At 42.1% G+C, this 17,845-nt stretch overlaps 1 protein-coding gene across 1 annotated transcript in view; it reads left to right on the top strand.

Annotated features, from left to right (window-relative positions):
• The window catches only part of LOC102947585 (interleukin-6 receptor subunit beta), a 64,919-nt gene that overhangs the window by 24,262 nt on the left and 22,812 nt on the right, over window positions 1-17,845 (top strand). Inside the window, 8 exon segments of the mRNA XM_043546458.1 lie at window positions 203-344; window positions 484-566; window positions 4,100-4,310; window positions 6,626-6,784; window positions 7,826-7,948; window positions 8,593-8,745; window positions 11,146-11,289; window positions 13,719-13,815. Coding sequence (XP_043402393.1) covers window positions 203-344; window positions 484-566; window positions 4,100-4,310; window positions 6,626-6,784; window positions 7,826-7,948; window positions 8,593-8,745; window positions 11,146-11,289; window positions 13,719-13,815 — 1,112 coding nt within the window.

The raw sequence follows: 17,845 nt of genomic DNA, 5'->3' as shown, positions 1-17,845 counted from the left end.
AAGTTAGGCGCAATGATGTTTAGCATTGCAATACCTACGTCCCTTTGTGGCTCTGGGCCTTAGTGTGAATACCCTTAACTTCCATTGAAATTGAAGAACTGGGCCCTTAGAAAGGAGAGCAATGATTACAGACTATAACATTATTAAAAGGGAACTTTAGTTTAATGATGCCAAATATTGTTTAAAATTTGTTTGTTGGCAGGTGCCCACAGCAAATGATGCTGTCAATGTGACTATCTCCAATTTAAACAGTACATCTTCATATGTTATTCAGCTCAGATGCATACCCAGTGAGGATCACCACTGCGTTTGTGTTTGGAGTAAAGAGATTTTAGTCCCTCATAGTAAGTGGCATTTCATTTGGTTGTTCTGGTGATTGATATAAATAAATCAGTTGTTGCATAAAGTTATATAGTATTTATAGATTGGAAAATATTAAAATCAAATGATGAGATTGGGTTTCCCCATCCTATTCTTCTCTAGAGCTGATTGACAAGCCAACAATTTCAGCTAATGAAACCATAGAAATCAATCCAGGAAGAATAAGTATTTTTCTTCAGTGGCAGGTAATGTATTTGTTGTTGTTATTATTATGGATATAGCAAAGAAGTTAATCATTTTGGGCAAAACGGGATTTTGTTCATTATATTGAAATGTCAGCAAATATTCTTATGCAAGCAAAACTATATTTGAGTATTGCAATGTTGTGCACCTTTGCATCAGCAATTCCTAGCACTATATATACAAATGTGTACGGACATGGTCTTAGAGAAGAGAGAGCAAAACCCCTTTGTAAACTTACAAAATGATTGATGCAGCAACATCTGAACTCTGGACCTTGGCCTAAATGAAGTATCTTTCCATTCTACACTAAGTAGTTGTAGGAGCTGGATTCTCAAGTCTCTCTCTTACCATCACCCTCACACTTCATCTTGAAAGATTCCCTTAGGCAGAGACACCTGAGGCTGTAGAGCTAAAATACTCTCTTTGTCTTACATATTCATAAGGTGTCATCTTATTCTCAAATGGGACTAAAGCTTTTGAAAGAGCCCCACTCCAGGAATCTGAAAGCACCTTCCAAGTTTATTTATTCAAAAATCTAGATACAGAGTAGGTTATGAGGCTCTTGCTGACAAAAAGAGTGCTCTATTCACCATGCAGAATGCTGCATATTCACCACAAAGACATTAAAAGTTCAGAAGCTGAGATCTGGAAGTGTGCCTTCTTCCACAATGGACATCATGATCATCAATTGACTGACTACTGTACATCAGCCATTTTTGCTGAATTAATGATGTGAAGGTTTCCTGACAAAGTGAGCACATAAAAAATGTGAGGGCAGTAAATCTGACAACCTTGAGTTCACTTCCAGCGGGCTAGCAGGACATTTTGATGAGCAAGGAGCTATTATAGACTTCAAGGCTTGTGGTCTTCATGTAAAGACTATCTATCTAAAACCAGAGGGGAAAAGAGGGCTTCCAGTTCTAGATCAAAGGGGGTTGCCATGAGTGAAGCCAAGAGTCCAAGTCAGAATCAACAAAGACACCCATATCTGTATGTGAAGAAATCTATCAAAAGGGACATTTTGCAACAATCTGCTTTAAAAAAAAAAAAAAAAAGAAACTTCTTAGGAAGTTACCCCTCTTACCAGCAGGTGAGGAATCTAAACTAGAAATAAAATTGTTCCTTTTACAGTAATGTCTTAAATTGTACATACTAATTCCAATATCAAGCTGAAGGAAGAAATCATCTTTAGATTGAGAGCCTGAGTTAGATCTTATGTAATTGTTTCATCTGACCCCATCTTCTATAAAACTGAAGGCCTTTTGTGCACTTTAGTCCAATTCAAATCAATAGGGATGCACTTAAGTGCATGCTTAAGGGCTTTCCTGACTTGGAGCCTAAATCACTTTAAAGATGCACAATAGTATAAGAGTAGCTGGGATGCATGTCCGAGTCTTTAATACTTATAAAATGTTAAAGAAAAAAAATGTAGACTCCCCTGCCACAGCTATTTACACAGTATTGGAGCAGAGACCAGTTTGTGACACAAGACTATAGTATCTAGTACTAGTGTCTGGATGCTTAAGATGCATTTCCTTTGGTCAGTGCTCACCTTAGAATCCTAGAATATCAGGGTTGGAAGGAACCTCAGGAGGTCATCTAGACCAACCCCCTGCTCAAAGCAGGACCAATCCCCAACTAAATCATCCCAGCCAGGGCTTTCTCAAGCCTGACCTTAAAAACCTCTACAGAAGGAGATTCCATCACCTCCCTAGGTAACCCATTCCAGTGCTTCACCACCCTCTGAGTGAAAAAGTTTGTCCTAATATCCAACCTAAACCTCCCCCACTGCAACTTGAGACCATTACTCCTCGTTCTGTCATCTGCTACCACTGAGAACAGTCTAGATTCATCCTCTTTGAAACCCCCTTTGAGGTAGTTGAAAGCAGCTATCAAATCCCCACTCATTCTTCTCTTCTGCAGACTAAACAATCCCAGTTCCCACAGCGTCTCCTCATAAGTCATGTGCTCCAGCCCCCTAATCATTTTTGTTGCCCTCCGCTGGACGCTTTCCAGTTTTTCCACATCCTTCTTGTAGTGTGGGGCCCAAAACTGGACACAGTACTCCAGATGAGGCCTCACCAATTTCAAATAGAGGGGAATGATCACGTCCCTCGATCTGCTGGCAATGCCCCTAGTTATACAGCCCAAAATGCTGTTAGCCTTCTTGGCAACAAGGGCATACTGTTGACTCATATCCAGCTTCTTGTCCACTGTAACCCTAGGTCTTTTTCTGCAGAACTGCTGCCTAGCCATTGGTCCCTAGTCTGTAGCAGTGCATGGGATTCTTCCGTCCTAAGTGCAGGACTCTGCACTTGTCCTTGTTGAACCTCATCAGATTTCTTTTGGCCCAATCCTTTAATTTGTCTAGGTCTAGCACCTAACTCTCACTGACTTTCAGGCTCCTAATAAATAGGGGCACATTCTGAGTGCAGCGTACAAAGTATTTAAGCTGCTTCATCCTCATTAGCGTTTACTGGATTTGCATAGGTAAGAACCCAATTCATCATCATCATCACTACTCCCATAACCGTATTGGTCATTGGGACACCATCACTGATGAGGAACCAACCAATTGCCTCCACCCCTGATGATTGTGTGTCAGTGCTTGAATCTCTGCGAAGTCCATTCCTGTTCACTCTTTTACGTTGTCAATCCATCTCTTCTTCTGTCTACCTCTTCTTCTCTTCCCCTCTACTGTCCCTTGGAGGATGATTTTGGATAGGCCAGATGATCTTGTTACATGGCCGTACCACTTCAGCTTCAGCTTCTTCATGGTCATCAGAAGGTCTTCATATGACCCAGCACATTGGGTGAGGATATTGCAGACCTCTTCATTAGTGCCGTGGTCGAAGTATAAGATGCCCAGGATTTTATGGAAGTATCTCATCTCTACTACCTGTATTTTCCGTTCAAGTTCTGCCGTAAGGGTCCATGTCTCACACATATACAGAAAAATGGAGATGACCAGTGCGTGCAGCAGTTTCAGTTTGGATTCCAAAGAGATGTTCTTATTTCTCCAAATTGGCTTTAGCTTTCCCACTGCTGCTGCTGTCTGTGCAGTTCTTGCCAGAATTTCTGCCTTTGATCCTTCATCAGTGATGACTGCCCCCAAATACTTGAACTGTTTCACTTGCTCCAATTCTTGTCCACTGACAGTGATATGTGAGCTGATCCCGTCACATTTGTTTGTCATCAGCTTGGTTTTCTCTGCACTGATTTCCATGCCGTATTTTGTGGAACCCAGTTAAGCAAAGCATTTAAGCACAGGATTATGTGCTATATATTTAAATAATTTTAAGCAAATGCTTAAGTTCCAAGAACATGCTTAAGTGCTTTGTTAAATCATTTCTTAAATCCCCAATCACAGCACTAAATTTATCTCCTTTTGACAATCAATGTGCAAACACTGGGAAGATTTGTTTATACATAATTTCGTGTGTGTGGTTTGGCTTGCAATTTTTTGTAACGGTTCTAATTTTATTAAGAAAGGGATTGATATCTGATTGTTCAGTAATAATCTTTTTTCTATTAGATAACACAAAGCAGGAATGTCATTGGATACTATATTAATATTGAAAGAATACCCAACAGTTGCAATGATCGATTCGAACGCATCAACGTAACGGAGAGAAGAGTGCATCTGAATCTCTCCATGGCTTATTATCGGTTTAATATTTCTGCCTATAATGAAGCAGGAGAATCTCCACAGATCACTTATGTTGTCCCAGATTTCACCGCAACAGGTACTTTATCCAGTTGGTGAAGAAACTACACACATATTCTTTTGTTGGCAATGTTGCCTTGTGATAGCAACAGTTTGGGGATGAAAAGGATCTTATTGTTCCTCTTTATTCTTTTCTTTAAACCCGCACCAGATTAAGGACTCATGTGAAAACTGGCCAAAAAGAGCAGTTTTATGGAGCTCTGTCAGAACACAACATGTTATGTCACATGGTACTATCTATTGTGAAGATTAAAGTTATTCATATCAAATTAATGGCTGTAGGAGGTATTCAAACTGAATTCTGTGTGAGCTGACCCAAACCAAGAAATCTGAAAAATAAACTGGAAACCTGAGAGAACAGCTACATTTATTTCAGCTAGGCCATTGGATTAACTAATTACTAGCAGACTAATTTTACTGTGCATTACAAACACTCTTTGTAGTATGAGGTGGTTATAGCTGCATATGACCTGCCAGGTGAATATTTACAATTAAAGGTCACCATGATCTACTGCTATTCCATTCTCTCTTTATCTTATGTTGTCTTCTGGCAAGTTGCATGAGGGCACAAATTTCCAACATGAAACTAATACGATGGTAAGAACAAAATTAAGAGAGGATGGGGAGGTCCTTCCAAAAATTAGAAGGCTTCTAAGAAATCCAGGAAATATAACTGCCATAGTACAATTTCCATGCTTTGCTAGACACTTGCTTGTATATCTCCATTCATAGTTAAAATCAGTGTTCCCATGGGCTGGCACCAGTTGCTCATTTCTCCCATGGGACATGTATTGTTGTAAGGTAGGATTTCCTATGGCCTGATACTGTGTGTGAGTAACAATCAGCATCTGGGTACCGCTGACACTCTCCAGCTGATGTGTCTGCAGTTAATGTTTCATACCGTCTCCTATCCACCCACTGCCACTGAGGAATATAGTATCCACCCCTTCAATCTTTTTTGACTAATCCTACTGATAGCCAATGGTTTACCAAGTCTGCTCACTTAAGCGTCACGATTTTCCTTACACATTTATTTTCAACTCTAGCTGTAGTTTTATCCTTTGTTTTCCCTAATGTGCCTATGGTCTTGAACATCAATAAAAGCATTACTATGATGATATAGGCATTCAGTTTGTTTCCCATGACGTTTTCTGAGATTAAGTTCTCCTCAGCTAGTTTTGACACTCTTTAATTCTTCCTTATAGCCACTCTCCTACTGTTTTTCAGATAGAGAACTCCATTTCATCTTCTATCAGCCACTGACTTATAAGTTGCCCGTCTTCCTTCTTAGTCTTGCCAATTTTGATTATTAATAGATGACACGATCTAGTGTTGGTTGGGAATTATTAGATGAAATGGTTTTTTTTCAGTCAGAAAACACTGATTTGTCAAAACCAAGACTTTTAGCAGAAATGTATCAATTCAAATGAAGCTTTTGTTGGGAAAATTTCTCAGGCCCTGGATGGAATTTCTAGGAAGAACCAGGGAAAGAGAGACAGACACTCAGGTTCAAATCCCCGCTCTGCCTAATTTGGAGCAGGGGCTTGAACCTGGGGATCCCACATCCCAGGTGAGAGTGTCCTAACCACCAGAACTTTGGGTATTCTGGGGTGGAGGAGCCCAAGTCTTTCCTGTTGGAGCGATTCCAATTTGTATAGATAATTAAATATTAATTGGATGAGAGTGAGACTGACTCTAGCCTGGTGTTTAGAACACTCACTTGGAATGAGAGGGACTTGGGTTCCACTCCCTGCTCCCTCTAACTTGGTGCCCTAATTACCAGGCTAGAGTCATCTCTCTCTGGTTTCAAAACTTCTCTGGTTCACCCAGACACAAAACTAAATGCTGAAACACCAGCTTTTCTTGTGAAATGGAATTCTCATTTTCTACCCAGCCCTACTATTGTCAGACTTTACATAAGGAAGAATACCACAAAAACATCTTATTTCCCTGAATCTGAAGCCCAGCATGACTGTCTCCCCCAGTCAGAAATGTTTCACATAGCAGCACTACATATGACTTTCCTGGGGGGAGGACTCCGGTTGAGTAAGGTGAGGTGCTCCCCCTTCCCAAGGTTTGAATGTTCTCTTCCCCCTCTGTAGTAAAGGCCATGTCCAGAAATCAAATGTGGATCTTCACTAAGGCAGTGCAAAGCACTAGACTAGCTTGAAACTTTTTTATAAACTACATTGTTACTAGTGATTAGAGTTCATTAAGCCTTACTACCCACATAGTCGCTATGACTTGTCACAGGATGCTGACTTCACAGTGAAATTTTTAAAAAATATTTGCTTTCCTATGCATTGATCTATAAAATATTTTGTTTTGCCCCAGTTTTGCCTGGACAAATCACTGCCATACCACAGGAAAACAACACTGTTGTCACCTGGACTCCAGAATATATTCCAAAGTGTTTTGTGGTTGATTGGGGCACTGGTAAAGAAGATATGCACATGAAAATAATAACTAAGCCCATGGGAAATTTCACACTAGGTAACAATTCAACTTTTTTTCATGGATTGTCCAATTATTTTATGGGAAACATGCCTCTTTCTTTCGCTTGCAGTTTTAAAAACCATGAGACAGTCAAAGATCCTTCCTCACACTTCTACTCTTCTTTGTTCTGTGTATATGGGGGGCGGGGAGGGAGGGGAATTGAAGTACATGGGAGTTTCAGTCCTCTCTGGGAAGCCTACTGGTCGTGGTCAGTGAAGAAATGCAGCTATAAAAACACAGACTGTTTGTGCTATCCCCCTCCCCCAAATCCAGGATAGAGGCTTATATGCTGCAGCATAACAAGGGTGACAACATTTTGCCCTCCCAGGTAAACTTCACTTACATGACAGACAGCTGTGTCACAGGCTGCCCAGTAGATGACATTTCATCCCTTTCCCCTGAACTTGTCCTTGTAAAGTCGCAACAACAAAACAAATCTTGTTATACAGCATATCTTGAGTTATGTGCAAAGAGCTTCTGTTCAGGAAGATTTTACAGGACTTGCATTCTGCATATTGATTGAGATCATACAAGTGACTGGCAAAGAGCAATCAGGATTAATGTCAATGTACACTGGAGACATTTGATCTGAGGGTCACAATTGAAATGTTATCAATAATTCATCCACTGTTTTAATGGATCCTCTTTTTACATGTGCAACCCCTGGTTGCATCCAGTTTAAGTTCCCAGACAGGGGGAAAAAAAAATCCATGCTTGAGCCAAGAGACCTTGAGCTTTCCTGCTTTCCACCCTGTAGCTCCATCTGTGCAACAGAGGCAGACTAGAAACCAATTTGGCATACTTTACAAACAACGTTGTATATTAATATTTATCATTTTAATTATGAAAAAAATCCAATGTACAGGTTGTATGAGGATGGTCTAGGAAGCTACCTGGAGAACGTGTACATTTGGACTCTTAACATGAAGACCTGGAATTTGTTAGACTACATTTGGGGAGTTATACAGAAAATCTGAAAGTTCCCTCCTCTTATTTATCTGTTCAGCAAATATTGATTCCAACTTGATTGTTTTCCAGACCATTTACAACCATACAAATTGTACAAAATAATGGTGCATGCATCTGACATATGTGAATGTGAAAGTTTCATGAGACATGAGAGGACATTTGGAGTGACCCACTTCTACTCAGTTCAAGGAGGTATTTCCTAGAAAATCTTCATTCCCCCCCTTACCCGTTTGTTCCCTTCCACTTTTTCTCCTATTTCTCCACCATCAGTAATAAGGGAGCTCCACCACAACATCTTTGATGGGATGACCTAACATAACACTTATATCCACTCAGTCATGCCCCTAACTCCAAGCTGTGATGTGCTGGCTTTGTGTATGAGTGAATATGAAGTTGCTTGCTAGTGACAGGTCCAGAGATATGATGAAGTAACTATAACTATTCTTGGCAGAGATGTTAAGGCAATGGAGCAGGGGTTTTGTCCCTTCTTACAGTGTGTGATTGTGGCCAGATTCTGATACCCTTACCCACATTGACTAGCACCTTCCTAGGTGAGTAGCCATTCATGCCAATGTGACTATGGTGAGTAAGGGTATCCTTAGAAATTGTATCTGTAGCAGATGGATGATACGTCTCTACCTTCTTTGGTATTGTTTAAGCAGGACTTTTTCCCTTCTCTGCCATTAGTTATCTGTGTGTCAGTCTGCAAACTGGGGAGATGCTTCCCATTCAGCGGTCAATTTCTATGTATGGATTAGCATGCTGCACATTGGATTATAGGCAATAGTTATCTGTATGATTTGAGTTATTTATTTTTAAATGACCTGATGCTTAAGTTCCTAGGACAGGTCCAGCTACTGTGAAAATTTCAAATATCATGAAGTATTCCGCTATTGTGAAATGGACTGAAGTACCTGCAGAAGACTGTTTGGGCTTCCTCCAGGGATACAGAATCAACTACACAGACACAATGAAGAATCTCTCTCTGGGTAGGTCACTATGTCACATTATCATAAAAGACAAGAGCAACATTTCCCACATAGAGCAGTAGCAATCAGACATAATCGTTGCCTACAAATTACAAGTGTTGAGCTACTTAATACCTTTACATATAACTTTATCCACCATTGATTTCAGTGGCAGTTGAGTCTGTCACTAGATCAACTGCCAGTGAACATTTTAATATTCTAACTAGTTTAGACTATCCAGAGACTTCTAATGATTATAGGGTATGCTCTCAGTTTATTATGAAATGTATCTTTAAAGATTAAGCATCAGCATCTCCACAGGAGGCCAAAATTCAGATCAATTTAGGCCATGAAAGAAACACTCAACATATTTTCAATTCAGAAAAGTGTTCAAAGGTTCACAGAATTACCCTTCAGTTCAATACAATTTGTTTTAATTTACAAGTGACTAAATTGCTGTTAAAGCTTCAGCCATTTTCATGACACTAAAACACACCAGGCTAAGATGCTTAAAACTCCTGCTGCTAAAAATACAGTAGCCATTTCTATTAAACACTGAAAGGAAGGATATGCTATCAGCATGTTTACCACTTAGCTTAAGGTATTGTGACAATTCACACTATTTCTGTGTTGCATTATGACTCAGCTCAGCTAGTTCTTGAAGATCTCTACTGGGGGTCAAAGATAAGCAGCAAATAAGAATCGTGCATTATCGGACTAAAAATGAAATATAGTCTCAACAGTTTCCTGCTCATATTGAAAGACAGATTAAATAAGTGATCAGTTAATACCAACTCCAAAGAATATAGTTTTAAGTTGGTTCCTACAGGCACGATATTAATTACAAAGAAAGATTCATTGATTAGTTAGAAGCTAATGAATGGTGGGCTGATTCCATTTTACCTGAGCTCATATCAGAGAAATTTACAACAGATTCTCTTTTGATTGATATCCTCGCTCTTGTCTGCAGGGGAAAGATTCCAAGCTGCAAGTTACAACACATTGAGGTTTAGATCTTTAACTTTCATAGCTAGTGCAGTCTGCATATCAAGAGAGATGACAAATATTTCCTGAAAACAGTAGAAGAGCAAAATAGAAGAGCAACTGGTTTCTAGAACTCAAAAATCAGCCGATGGACATAATGGATGATCAAAAAATAATCAAAACTTGGTGGATGAAATCCTGGCTTCACTGAAGTCAATGGCAAGAGTCCCATTGACTCAAAGGCAGATTTCACCCCAGGTTCCTGCTTAGAAATTTGAGTATTTTGAAAAACAAATCCCAGGGTTGCTTGAACTTTGTGGGCAGAAAGAGTTGAAAAACTGCTGAAGTGTAATGACAATTCAAGTCACTGCAATGTCAATTAGCCTGACAGATGATTACTGGGTTTTCCAGAAAGGAAGGGTGATAAGCTTCATTTCACAGACTCTTTGCCTCACTCAGCATTACGATCACACCTTTTGCTTTCAGGAAATAGGCTATTTTCTTTAACATTAAAACTTCCATATCAAGAGTATCTAAACGCTTGGCAGCATTCTATAACATAAAGGGCACTGTTGTATTGCTAGTGAAGTTATTCTGGTGACAGCAAAATCATCCACTGCACCTTCAGAAAGGAAATAGTTTTGAGCTAAACCCAAGCAGTACAGCTGTGGATCTGAACATACAGTCTTTTCTCACACAAATACCTACCTGAATAGTACATCACTGAAGTCAAGTAAAGTGAGTGTTGCCTGATGAATGAGGATTGCTCAAGTTAGTAAAAGGCCCCATGGTAGTATGTTCCTTCTATCACCTGCTTTGACAGTTACCAGGCATCTACCATCTCCTTTGAGTCATGCATTCTACATTGGGGTCAAATTCAGGGCGTAGACACTTAATGTAGATATACAAGCACGCTGATTAGGCAATAACATTCAGATAAGTCCTTATTCCGACTGTCACAACAGTAGATACCCAGGAAACTCACTTGCAGTAAGTTTCACACCCCTCTCCCCCTCCCGGTCTACAGCATATACGAGCCTACCATGGCTACCCTTTAAGGATAGCTCAAGTGGTAGAGGCTCATGCTTTTAGCACTGGAGTTCTTGGGTTAAATACCAAGGCAATTACCTATACTGGAAGTTTATGGCACACCATCTTCAAATAGCCATACACTGAGATTGCTTGTTCCAGGATCCGGATTAATTTCAAGAAGAGAGGCTACATAGTGGGTCCCAATCCCAGCATCCGCCATAGAATGCTTCCTCCTTTGGCACCAACCACAGAAGGTCTGCAGAGTATGGTTTCCTACAGGTTTGGGATGAGGGCATGAAGCTGGGCCTCTTCTCAGCTACAGCTTTATGGGCTTGTTCGTATGTACAGCTTGAATTTGGCTCTAGTGTTGTACATTTGCTGATCCCTCACCCTCTTGTGTTGCAGCTGTTGCTGTCAATTCTTCTACCACCTGCTACCTGTTAACAGGACTTAAAGAAAAAACTGCCTATAAAGTACAGATTTCAGGAGTCACCACTGCAGGAGAAGGAGCCCAAAGTCGTTCACAGTTTTTCACTACTCTGAAATATGGTACCGTGAAGTTCTTTTTGTGACTGCTGTGCTGCATTGATTCACAACATAAAAATGGGTTGTGGTATTTTATTCCACAACCTCAGCTCTGGGCAATATTAGCCATGAGTAGAACAACCTGTAAAACTGAGAGGCGGAGCTAGGAAAAGGGTGATATCCCCCTACAGCTTTTTGCTTCTCTTTGACTTGAAGGAGGGGTAAACATGATAGACTCCCATGAACTCTCTTCAGCAGACAAGCAATGAGGGAGGCCTATAATTTCATTCTGGTCAGTTTTTGTACAGCACAAAAACAAAACAAACCCACACACCAAGGGCTTGAAGCAGACAGAAATGGGAAAGGAACTAAAATTCACCTGCAAACATCAAATGGTTCATCATTAACTTAAACCAATTTTCATATGAGAACACTTGGATATAAATTGGCCATGAATAAATTTTATGCTGGAAGTTTAAAGAAGGTTTCTATAAACCCTCAGAAGAGTGAGGTTCAAGAACAGCCTCCCAACAGGAATAGTGGGAGGCAAACAACCTAACTAGTTTTAAGAATGATCTAGATAAATTTTAGTGGGATTTGATGGGGTTGCTTGGGAAGAGGGGGAGGCTGGGCTTGGTGGCCCAAAGAGTTCCTTTTGGGTTAGTTTTATGTTCCTAAATCTCATGCAGGACTTTAGCTGGTCAGCTGTAGAGGTCAGGAAGGAATTCCTTCCTTCCCACCCATCCCTGATGTAGTCGGAGTTTTTTCCCTTCCCTTTTCTGATGCATCAGAGATGACCATGCCCAGATGGGAATCTGGAAAAGGTGGGCTAGTGCACTGAGGCTGTGTAGAGAATTTTCTTGTACCATTCACTTGGCTGGTGGGTCTTTCTCACGTGCTCCAGATCACTGATTGCCAGATTTGGGGTCAGGAAGGAATTTTCCCCCAGGTCAGGATGGCAGGGAACTTGGGGTCAGGGGTTGTTTTGATTTGGGTTTTTTGCCTTACTCTGCAGCATGGACCACGGGTTCCTTGCTAGAATCGTCTGGATATATATCTCACCAAATCAGGATATATATCTCACCAAATCAATTCCCTGCCATTGCAGGGGCCTCGGACATTGGTTCACCTCAGTCCCTTGTACTCTCTACCTGTGGCACATAATAGTTTAGTCTCCTGAGGGCTGTATTACATTAGTTTAATCTAGGTTATTGGGTTCAATGTAGGGATAACTGGGTGGGTTTCCATAGCTCGTAATGTGCACGAGGTCAGAGTACATGATCTGCTGGTCCCTTCTGGCCTTAAAAACTGTGACGTGCTGCTACTAAGGAATCAAGCTTGGTACAATCGGTGAGTAAAGCAAGGACACACTGTTTGTATCAGATTCTATTTGCACTAACTTTCAAATGAATGTGACCAGTTACTGACATGGCTGGTTAAAAAAAACAACAAATTTTGTTATGAGAAAAATTATGAATTTCAGCGTTTTTATTTTGAAGTGTCCATTTTTTCAAAGTTTCACAGTTTACTCATTTAAAAATATGAAAAATTATCAAAATGGCTGATGTATTGTTTACCAAAATCCATTTTTTTGGAATTGAAAAAATTTACAACTGTTTAAAAAAAATAAAATTCAGCCAGCTTTATTGTAAGTGTTGTTTGTGTCCACACAAAACTTAGTTAATACTTAGTTCTAATCATGCCTTGACCACATCAACAGCATATGATTATCTTCCAGTAGCCAGGTTAAAATGCTGTTGGTTTTGCTGAGTATACAGGACCCTCTACCTGCCATCTAGGTAACCGAGATGGCATGTACTTCCTTACAGCTTTGTGGTGGTGGTCTTTGTGCATCTCCTCTGGGCGCTCAGAAAGGGGGCAGAAAGGGGTCTCTAGCAATACTTTCCCAGAAATTGTTGATGCAAATAATGGTAGGCAGCGTAGTAGGTGTAGTGACACAGCCACAGTTGACATGGTTGTGTTGTGAATAAAGCTGCCTTTTTGTTGTAACCAGGTCAAATTAGCAGGTCATCAGCTGATTACAGAATCAAGGTTATAGTTATAGGGGACAAAAGAGGAGATCCTGGGACCAAAATGGCCCCTGGTTTAATTTAGGGCTACTCTAAATTATGCTGGTTGAAGCAATCTCATAGTCTGGGGCTACAGATCTGGCCCATAGCTTAGATGGGGCCTTACAAGGCAAAGTACTCCCTACTCCACCCACTTTTTATACAGCTCCTTTCTGTGGTCAGCTTTTGATTTTAAAGATTTATCATTCAGTCATGTGTGGAACTTGAAAGTAGTTTTCTATTGATTTGATTGTGGATAAGATCACAGGGATCCCATGCTATAACTGTGAGGTTTATGCTTTGTGCAAAGAGAACTCCATCTCTTTCCAGTCTCTCAAACCCTGGTCCCATAAGTGATTTTCATCTCTGTTTATCTCTCATCAGATAAAGGGGAATTTGAAGGTATTGTTGCTGCCCTTTGTCTTGGCATCACATCCACCATGTTTTTTCTACCCATCATTTGTTCATTGATGCTTAGAAGGTAAGAGGGTAGTATTGATTTGGCTATTGCACAGCATAAGTACATTTTACTGACCTTGCATTCTGTAGTGTTGAGTCATGTCTTATTTTTGCACAACTAGTCTTTCTAATTTGAAACTAGAAATGACAAGTCCTTATGAGACAGGATGCAAAAAAGCCAGTTATACTGATAATTTACACAATTCTTGTGGGTTTGGAACAGCTTTAACAAACCAAGAATGTGTAAGCTACAGATGACTAAAGAGGCTTCTTTGCCACAAACTCAGAATCTTTTAGTCTTTGATACAGCTGCCAGTCCAGTTACCATCTCATACATCAATGGGATAAGTATGTAATACTACCTACTATCCCAAAAATAGATAAAACTTCTTATGCAAGGAATAATTGTCCAATTGATAATTATGGCCCATTTTTCCTGATGAACTGGGATCACAGTCCTATCACAGTAGGACTGTGGATTGATTGTTCAAAGCCACATACAGATTGATATAAATTTAGAAAGTCCCACTAGCCTAAGTAGTGCATCAACTCCCACTAGTGCAAATCTGGGACATGATCTCGTACCACCTCCAACATTATGTTAAATGAGTGAAGAGGAAACAATGAGGGGAAGAAGGCACCTGTTGAGACATGATGGTGGTTTTTCCCATTTTGTGAGGAACTACTTTCTGTAGTGGAAGAATGTTGCATAATATCCCCTCCCCCAGAGAACAGTCTTTTTAAAATATTATTTTTACAAAATGTAAAATGAAGGAGCTATACTCTAATAAAATAAAGAAATAAATAATAATAAACCATGACTGGTTGCACATTAGTAAACTATTGGTGTGCATCTGAAAATGCACCAGTAGTCTACTAATGCAAAACCTGTCATCGATTACTATAAGGAAACCCTGGAACCTTGCCCCCATCTCCATTTTTTCTGCTTTAACTACTTCTCCTGTCATTATCTGACTTGATTAGTGCTGAGTGACTAGAGCAGACAAGATGTCAAAACCATAGCCTAAGGTCAAATATGGTCCATGGCATGATTTATTCTGGTCTACTGCTCCACCACAACTCTCCTCCCTGCAGCAACTACTCATCCTTTCTGGCCTCTCTCTGGCTTATCGCTACTTTCAGAATTTGAGGCTCATTGATATCTGTTCTGTAGCCGGAGGCGACAGCTTGAGTTTGTGTCAGGGCACTGGGAAATAGTGTGTCAAATCATGTGAACCTGTTATGATTTCAAGTTTGGAGCATTCCAAAATAAAACCACCCAACCAAAAACCTGAAGACTGACCCTACCCTTTGCATGAGAAAAAAATATATAAACATTTTTAAGATTCCAGAAACCTACATAACAGTTATTTCTGACAGGATATTTTTGGAGGGTGGGGGTAGGGGGCAGGGTGGAGGTCTAAGAAAATGAATTCACTCAGTCACATGAGCTAGGCTGATTTCTTAAAAAGTGCATCTAAAGGCAGAGCAGACAGACAGCTTGAACTCCTTCAGTGACTTCTGGAAGCCTCTCAGCTCACGAGAGCAGAGTCAGAAAATGTTTATTCATCCAACAAAATACAATCTAGCTTTGAGGTATTGCACTGATAATATTAAAGTGAATCATTTTTTAAAAAAACACATACAGAGTGCTATTCTACCGATTTCATATGCAGAGAGAATTGAGGCCAGGAGATTCTCAACAGAGTCCAAGTTAAATTAATTCTACTCACACTGACTTCAACAGGAGCAGAGTTAGGCCAACACTAACTGCTTTTGAAATTCCCTCCCTGCTTCCACATTTTGCTCTCCACCATTTCCACTGGAAAATAATTGCCAGAAGCTCCGTTATTGTTATGGAAGTGCCAAACTAATCAGGATGGAGCTTTGTGTTGCTCAGAGCGATACAGAGGTAGTCTCAGTCCCTGTTCTGAGAAGCTTACAGTCTAGGATGACCCATATGAAGGCTGGGATGGGAGGGGTGATGATACTCTAGATATAATTTTTATATACATATTGTAATAGAGACTTACCCAATCTGGCTCTGGGCTTGTCTCCTGCCTCAGTTTCCCCTTGCCTTGAGATGGTTCTTTCTGCCGTGGCCTTCTGGTCAAGTCAAAAGTCCTCCCCTTCCAGAGTATAAGCCAAGTCCAAACACACACAAGTCTTCCATGCCTCACTCACCTGACACAGTCCTTCTTTCAAGGGTTCATTTTCTCTTCCACATCACACTCTTTCAGCATTACCCTTCTCCTGGGCTCACCTGTAGCCTTCCTGGGCGCTACTCGGTCCTTTCATCCACCCTTCATTCACAGGGTTCAATGCATCACCTCACCAGGTGGCAGCTTAAAAAAAAAAGTCACTCCTGTCTTCCCTTAATAGCAAGGGTCTCTGCAACCCCTCACAGAGTGACAGCATAGGCACACCCAGCCTCCACTACAGATGCCCAGCCTTGGGAACCCAGAACACCTGGGCTGTCTGCCCTGTTATCCCAGGCTATCCTGCGTTCTTTCCAGGGCCTCTTCCCACATGCTTCCAGGCCTCCTATTGCTCCTTCCCACTTTTTATAGCTCACAGACCTACTTCCATGGAGTCTTCCTGTTCACTTTTCACAGAGCATTCACTTCCAAGCCCTTACTAGTGGAGTCTCCTTCATCCACTCTTGACAGGCTGCTCTTATCCCCACAGCAAGCCTGCTATTATCACCTAACTTCAGCAGGCATTTCCACCACCTCGGGGAGGTGAATAGGGTTGTCAACTTTCTAATCACACAAAACCAAACACCCCTGGCCTGCCCCTGAGGCCCCCACCCCTTCTCCGAGGCCCTGTCCCCACTCATTCCATCTCCGCTCACTCTCCCCTACCCTCACTCACTTTCACCAGGTTGGGGGCAGAGGGTTGTGATGCAGGGGGTGAGGGCTCAGGTTGGGGGTGTGGGCTCTGGGGTGGGGCCAGGGATGAGGGGTTTGGGATGCAGGAGAGGGCTCCAGGTTGGAGTGCAGGCATGGGTATGGGCTCTGGTCTGAGGGCAAGGATGAGGGGTTTAGGGTGCAGGAGGGGGCTCTGGGCTCAGACCAAGGAGTTCAGAGTGCAGGAGGGGGTGCAGGCTCTGGTTGGGGGCGTGGGCTCTGGGATGGGGCCGGGGATGAGGAGTTTGGGGTGAAGGAAGGGGCTCCAGACTGGGGCAAGGGTGTCGGGGGGAGTGAGGGCTCCGGCTGGGCGTATGGGCTCTGGGGTGGGGCCCGGATGAGGGGTTTGGGGTGCAGGAGGGGGCTGGGGTAGGGGGTTGCAGGGTGTGCAGGCTCCGGGAGGGAGTTTGGGTATGGGAGGGATGCCAGGCTGGGGCAGCGGGTTGAGGTACGGGAGGGTGTTCAGGGTCTCGGCAGCGCTTACCATGGCTCCCGGAAGCGGCCGCCAGGTCCCTGCAGCCCCTAGATGCATGGGTGGCCAGGGAGACTCTGTACGCTGCCCTCACCCCCACAGGAGCCGTCCCCACAGCTCCCATTAGTTGTGGTTCCCGGCCAATGGAAGCTGTGGAGCCTTCCATGCATCTAGGGGCTGCAGGGACCTGGTGGCCGCTTCCGGGAGCCACGGTAAGATAGGGCAGGCAGGGAGCCTGCCTTAGCCCTGGGGCTCCGCTGCACCGCCAAGTGGACTTTTAACGGCCCAGTCGGCGGTTCCGACTGGAGCTGCCAGAGTCCCTTTTCGACCAGGCATTCTGGTCGAAAACTGGATGCCTGGCAACCCTAGTGAGCCAAGAATGCCACTGGTGCATTTGAGCCCCAACCCTCTTAAAGGCCCAGCTCACTCTGTGGCATGTATACTTATTTCCATTTTAGAGTAGTTTTGTATTTATATAAAATAGTATCACCTTTCTCCAGCTGCCTCTCAGTTTAAGCATCAAATACCATCTGATTTCTTGTAGGCCTGGAGGCCTAGCTTGAACACATACATGGTAAAGTTAGCCAGAGTTAGAGGTGGCTAGCTTTTGAAAGCTTGTTATTTCTCAGTTCCCAAGTTCAATAAGAGATTATAAACCACGTTGAGGTGGT

Source organism: Chelonia mydas, chromosome 5, assembly GCF_015237465.2.
Source record: "Chelonia mydas isolate rCheMyd1 chromosome 5, rCheMyd1.pri.v2, whole genome shotgun sequence".
NCBI classification, from domain to species: Eukaryota; Metazoa; Chordata; order Testudines; family Cheloniidae; genus Chelonia; species Chelonia mydas.
This window is presented reverse-complemented; position numbering and strand designations above follow the sequence as displayed.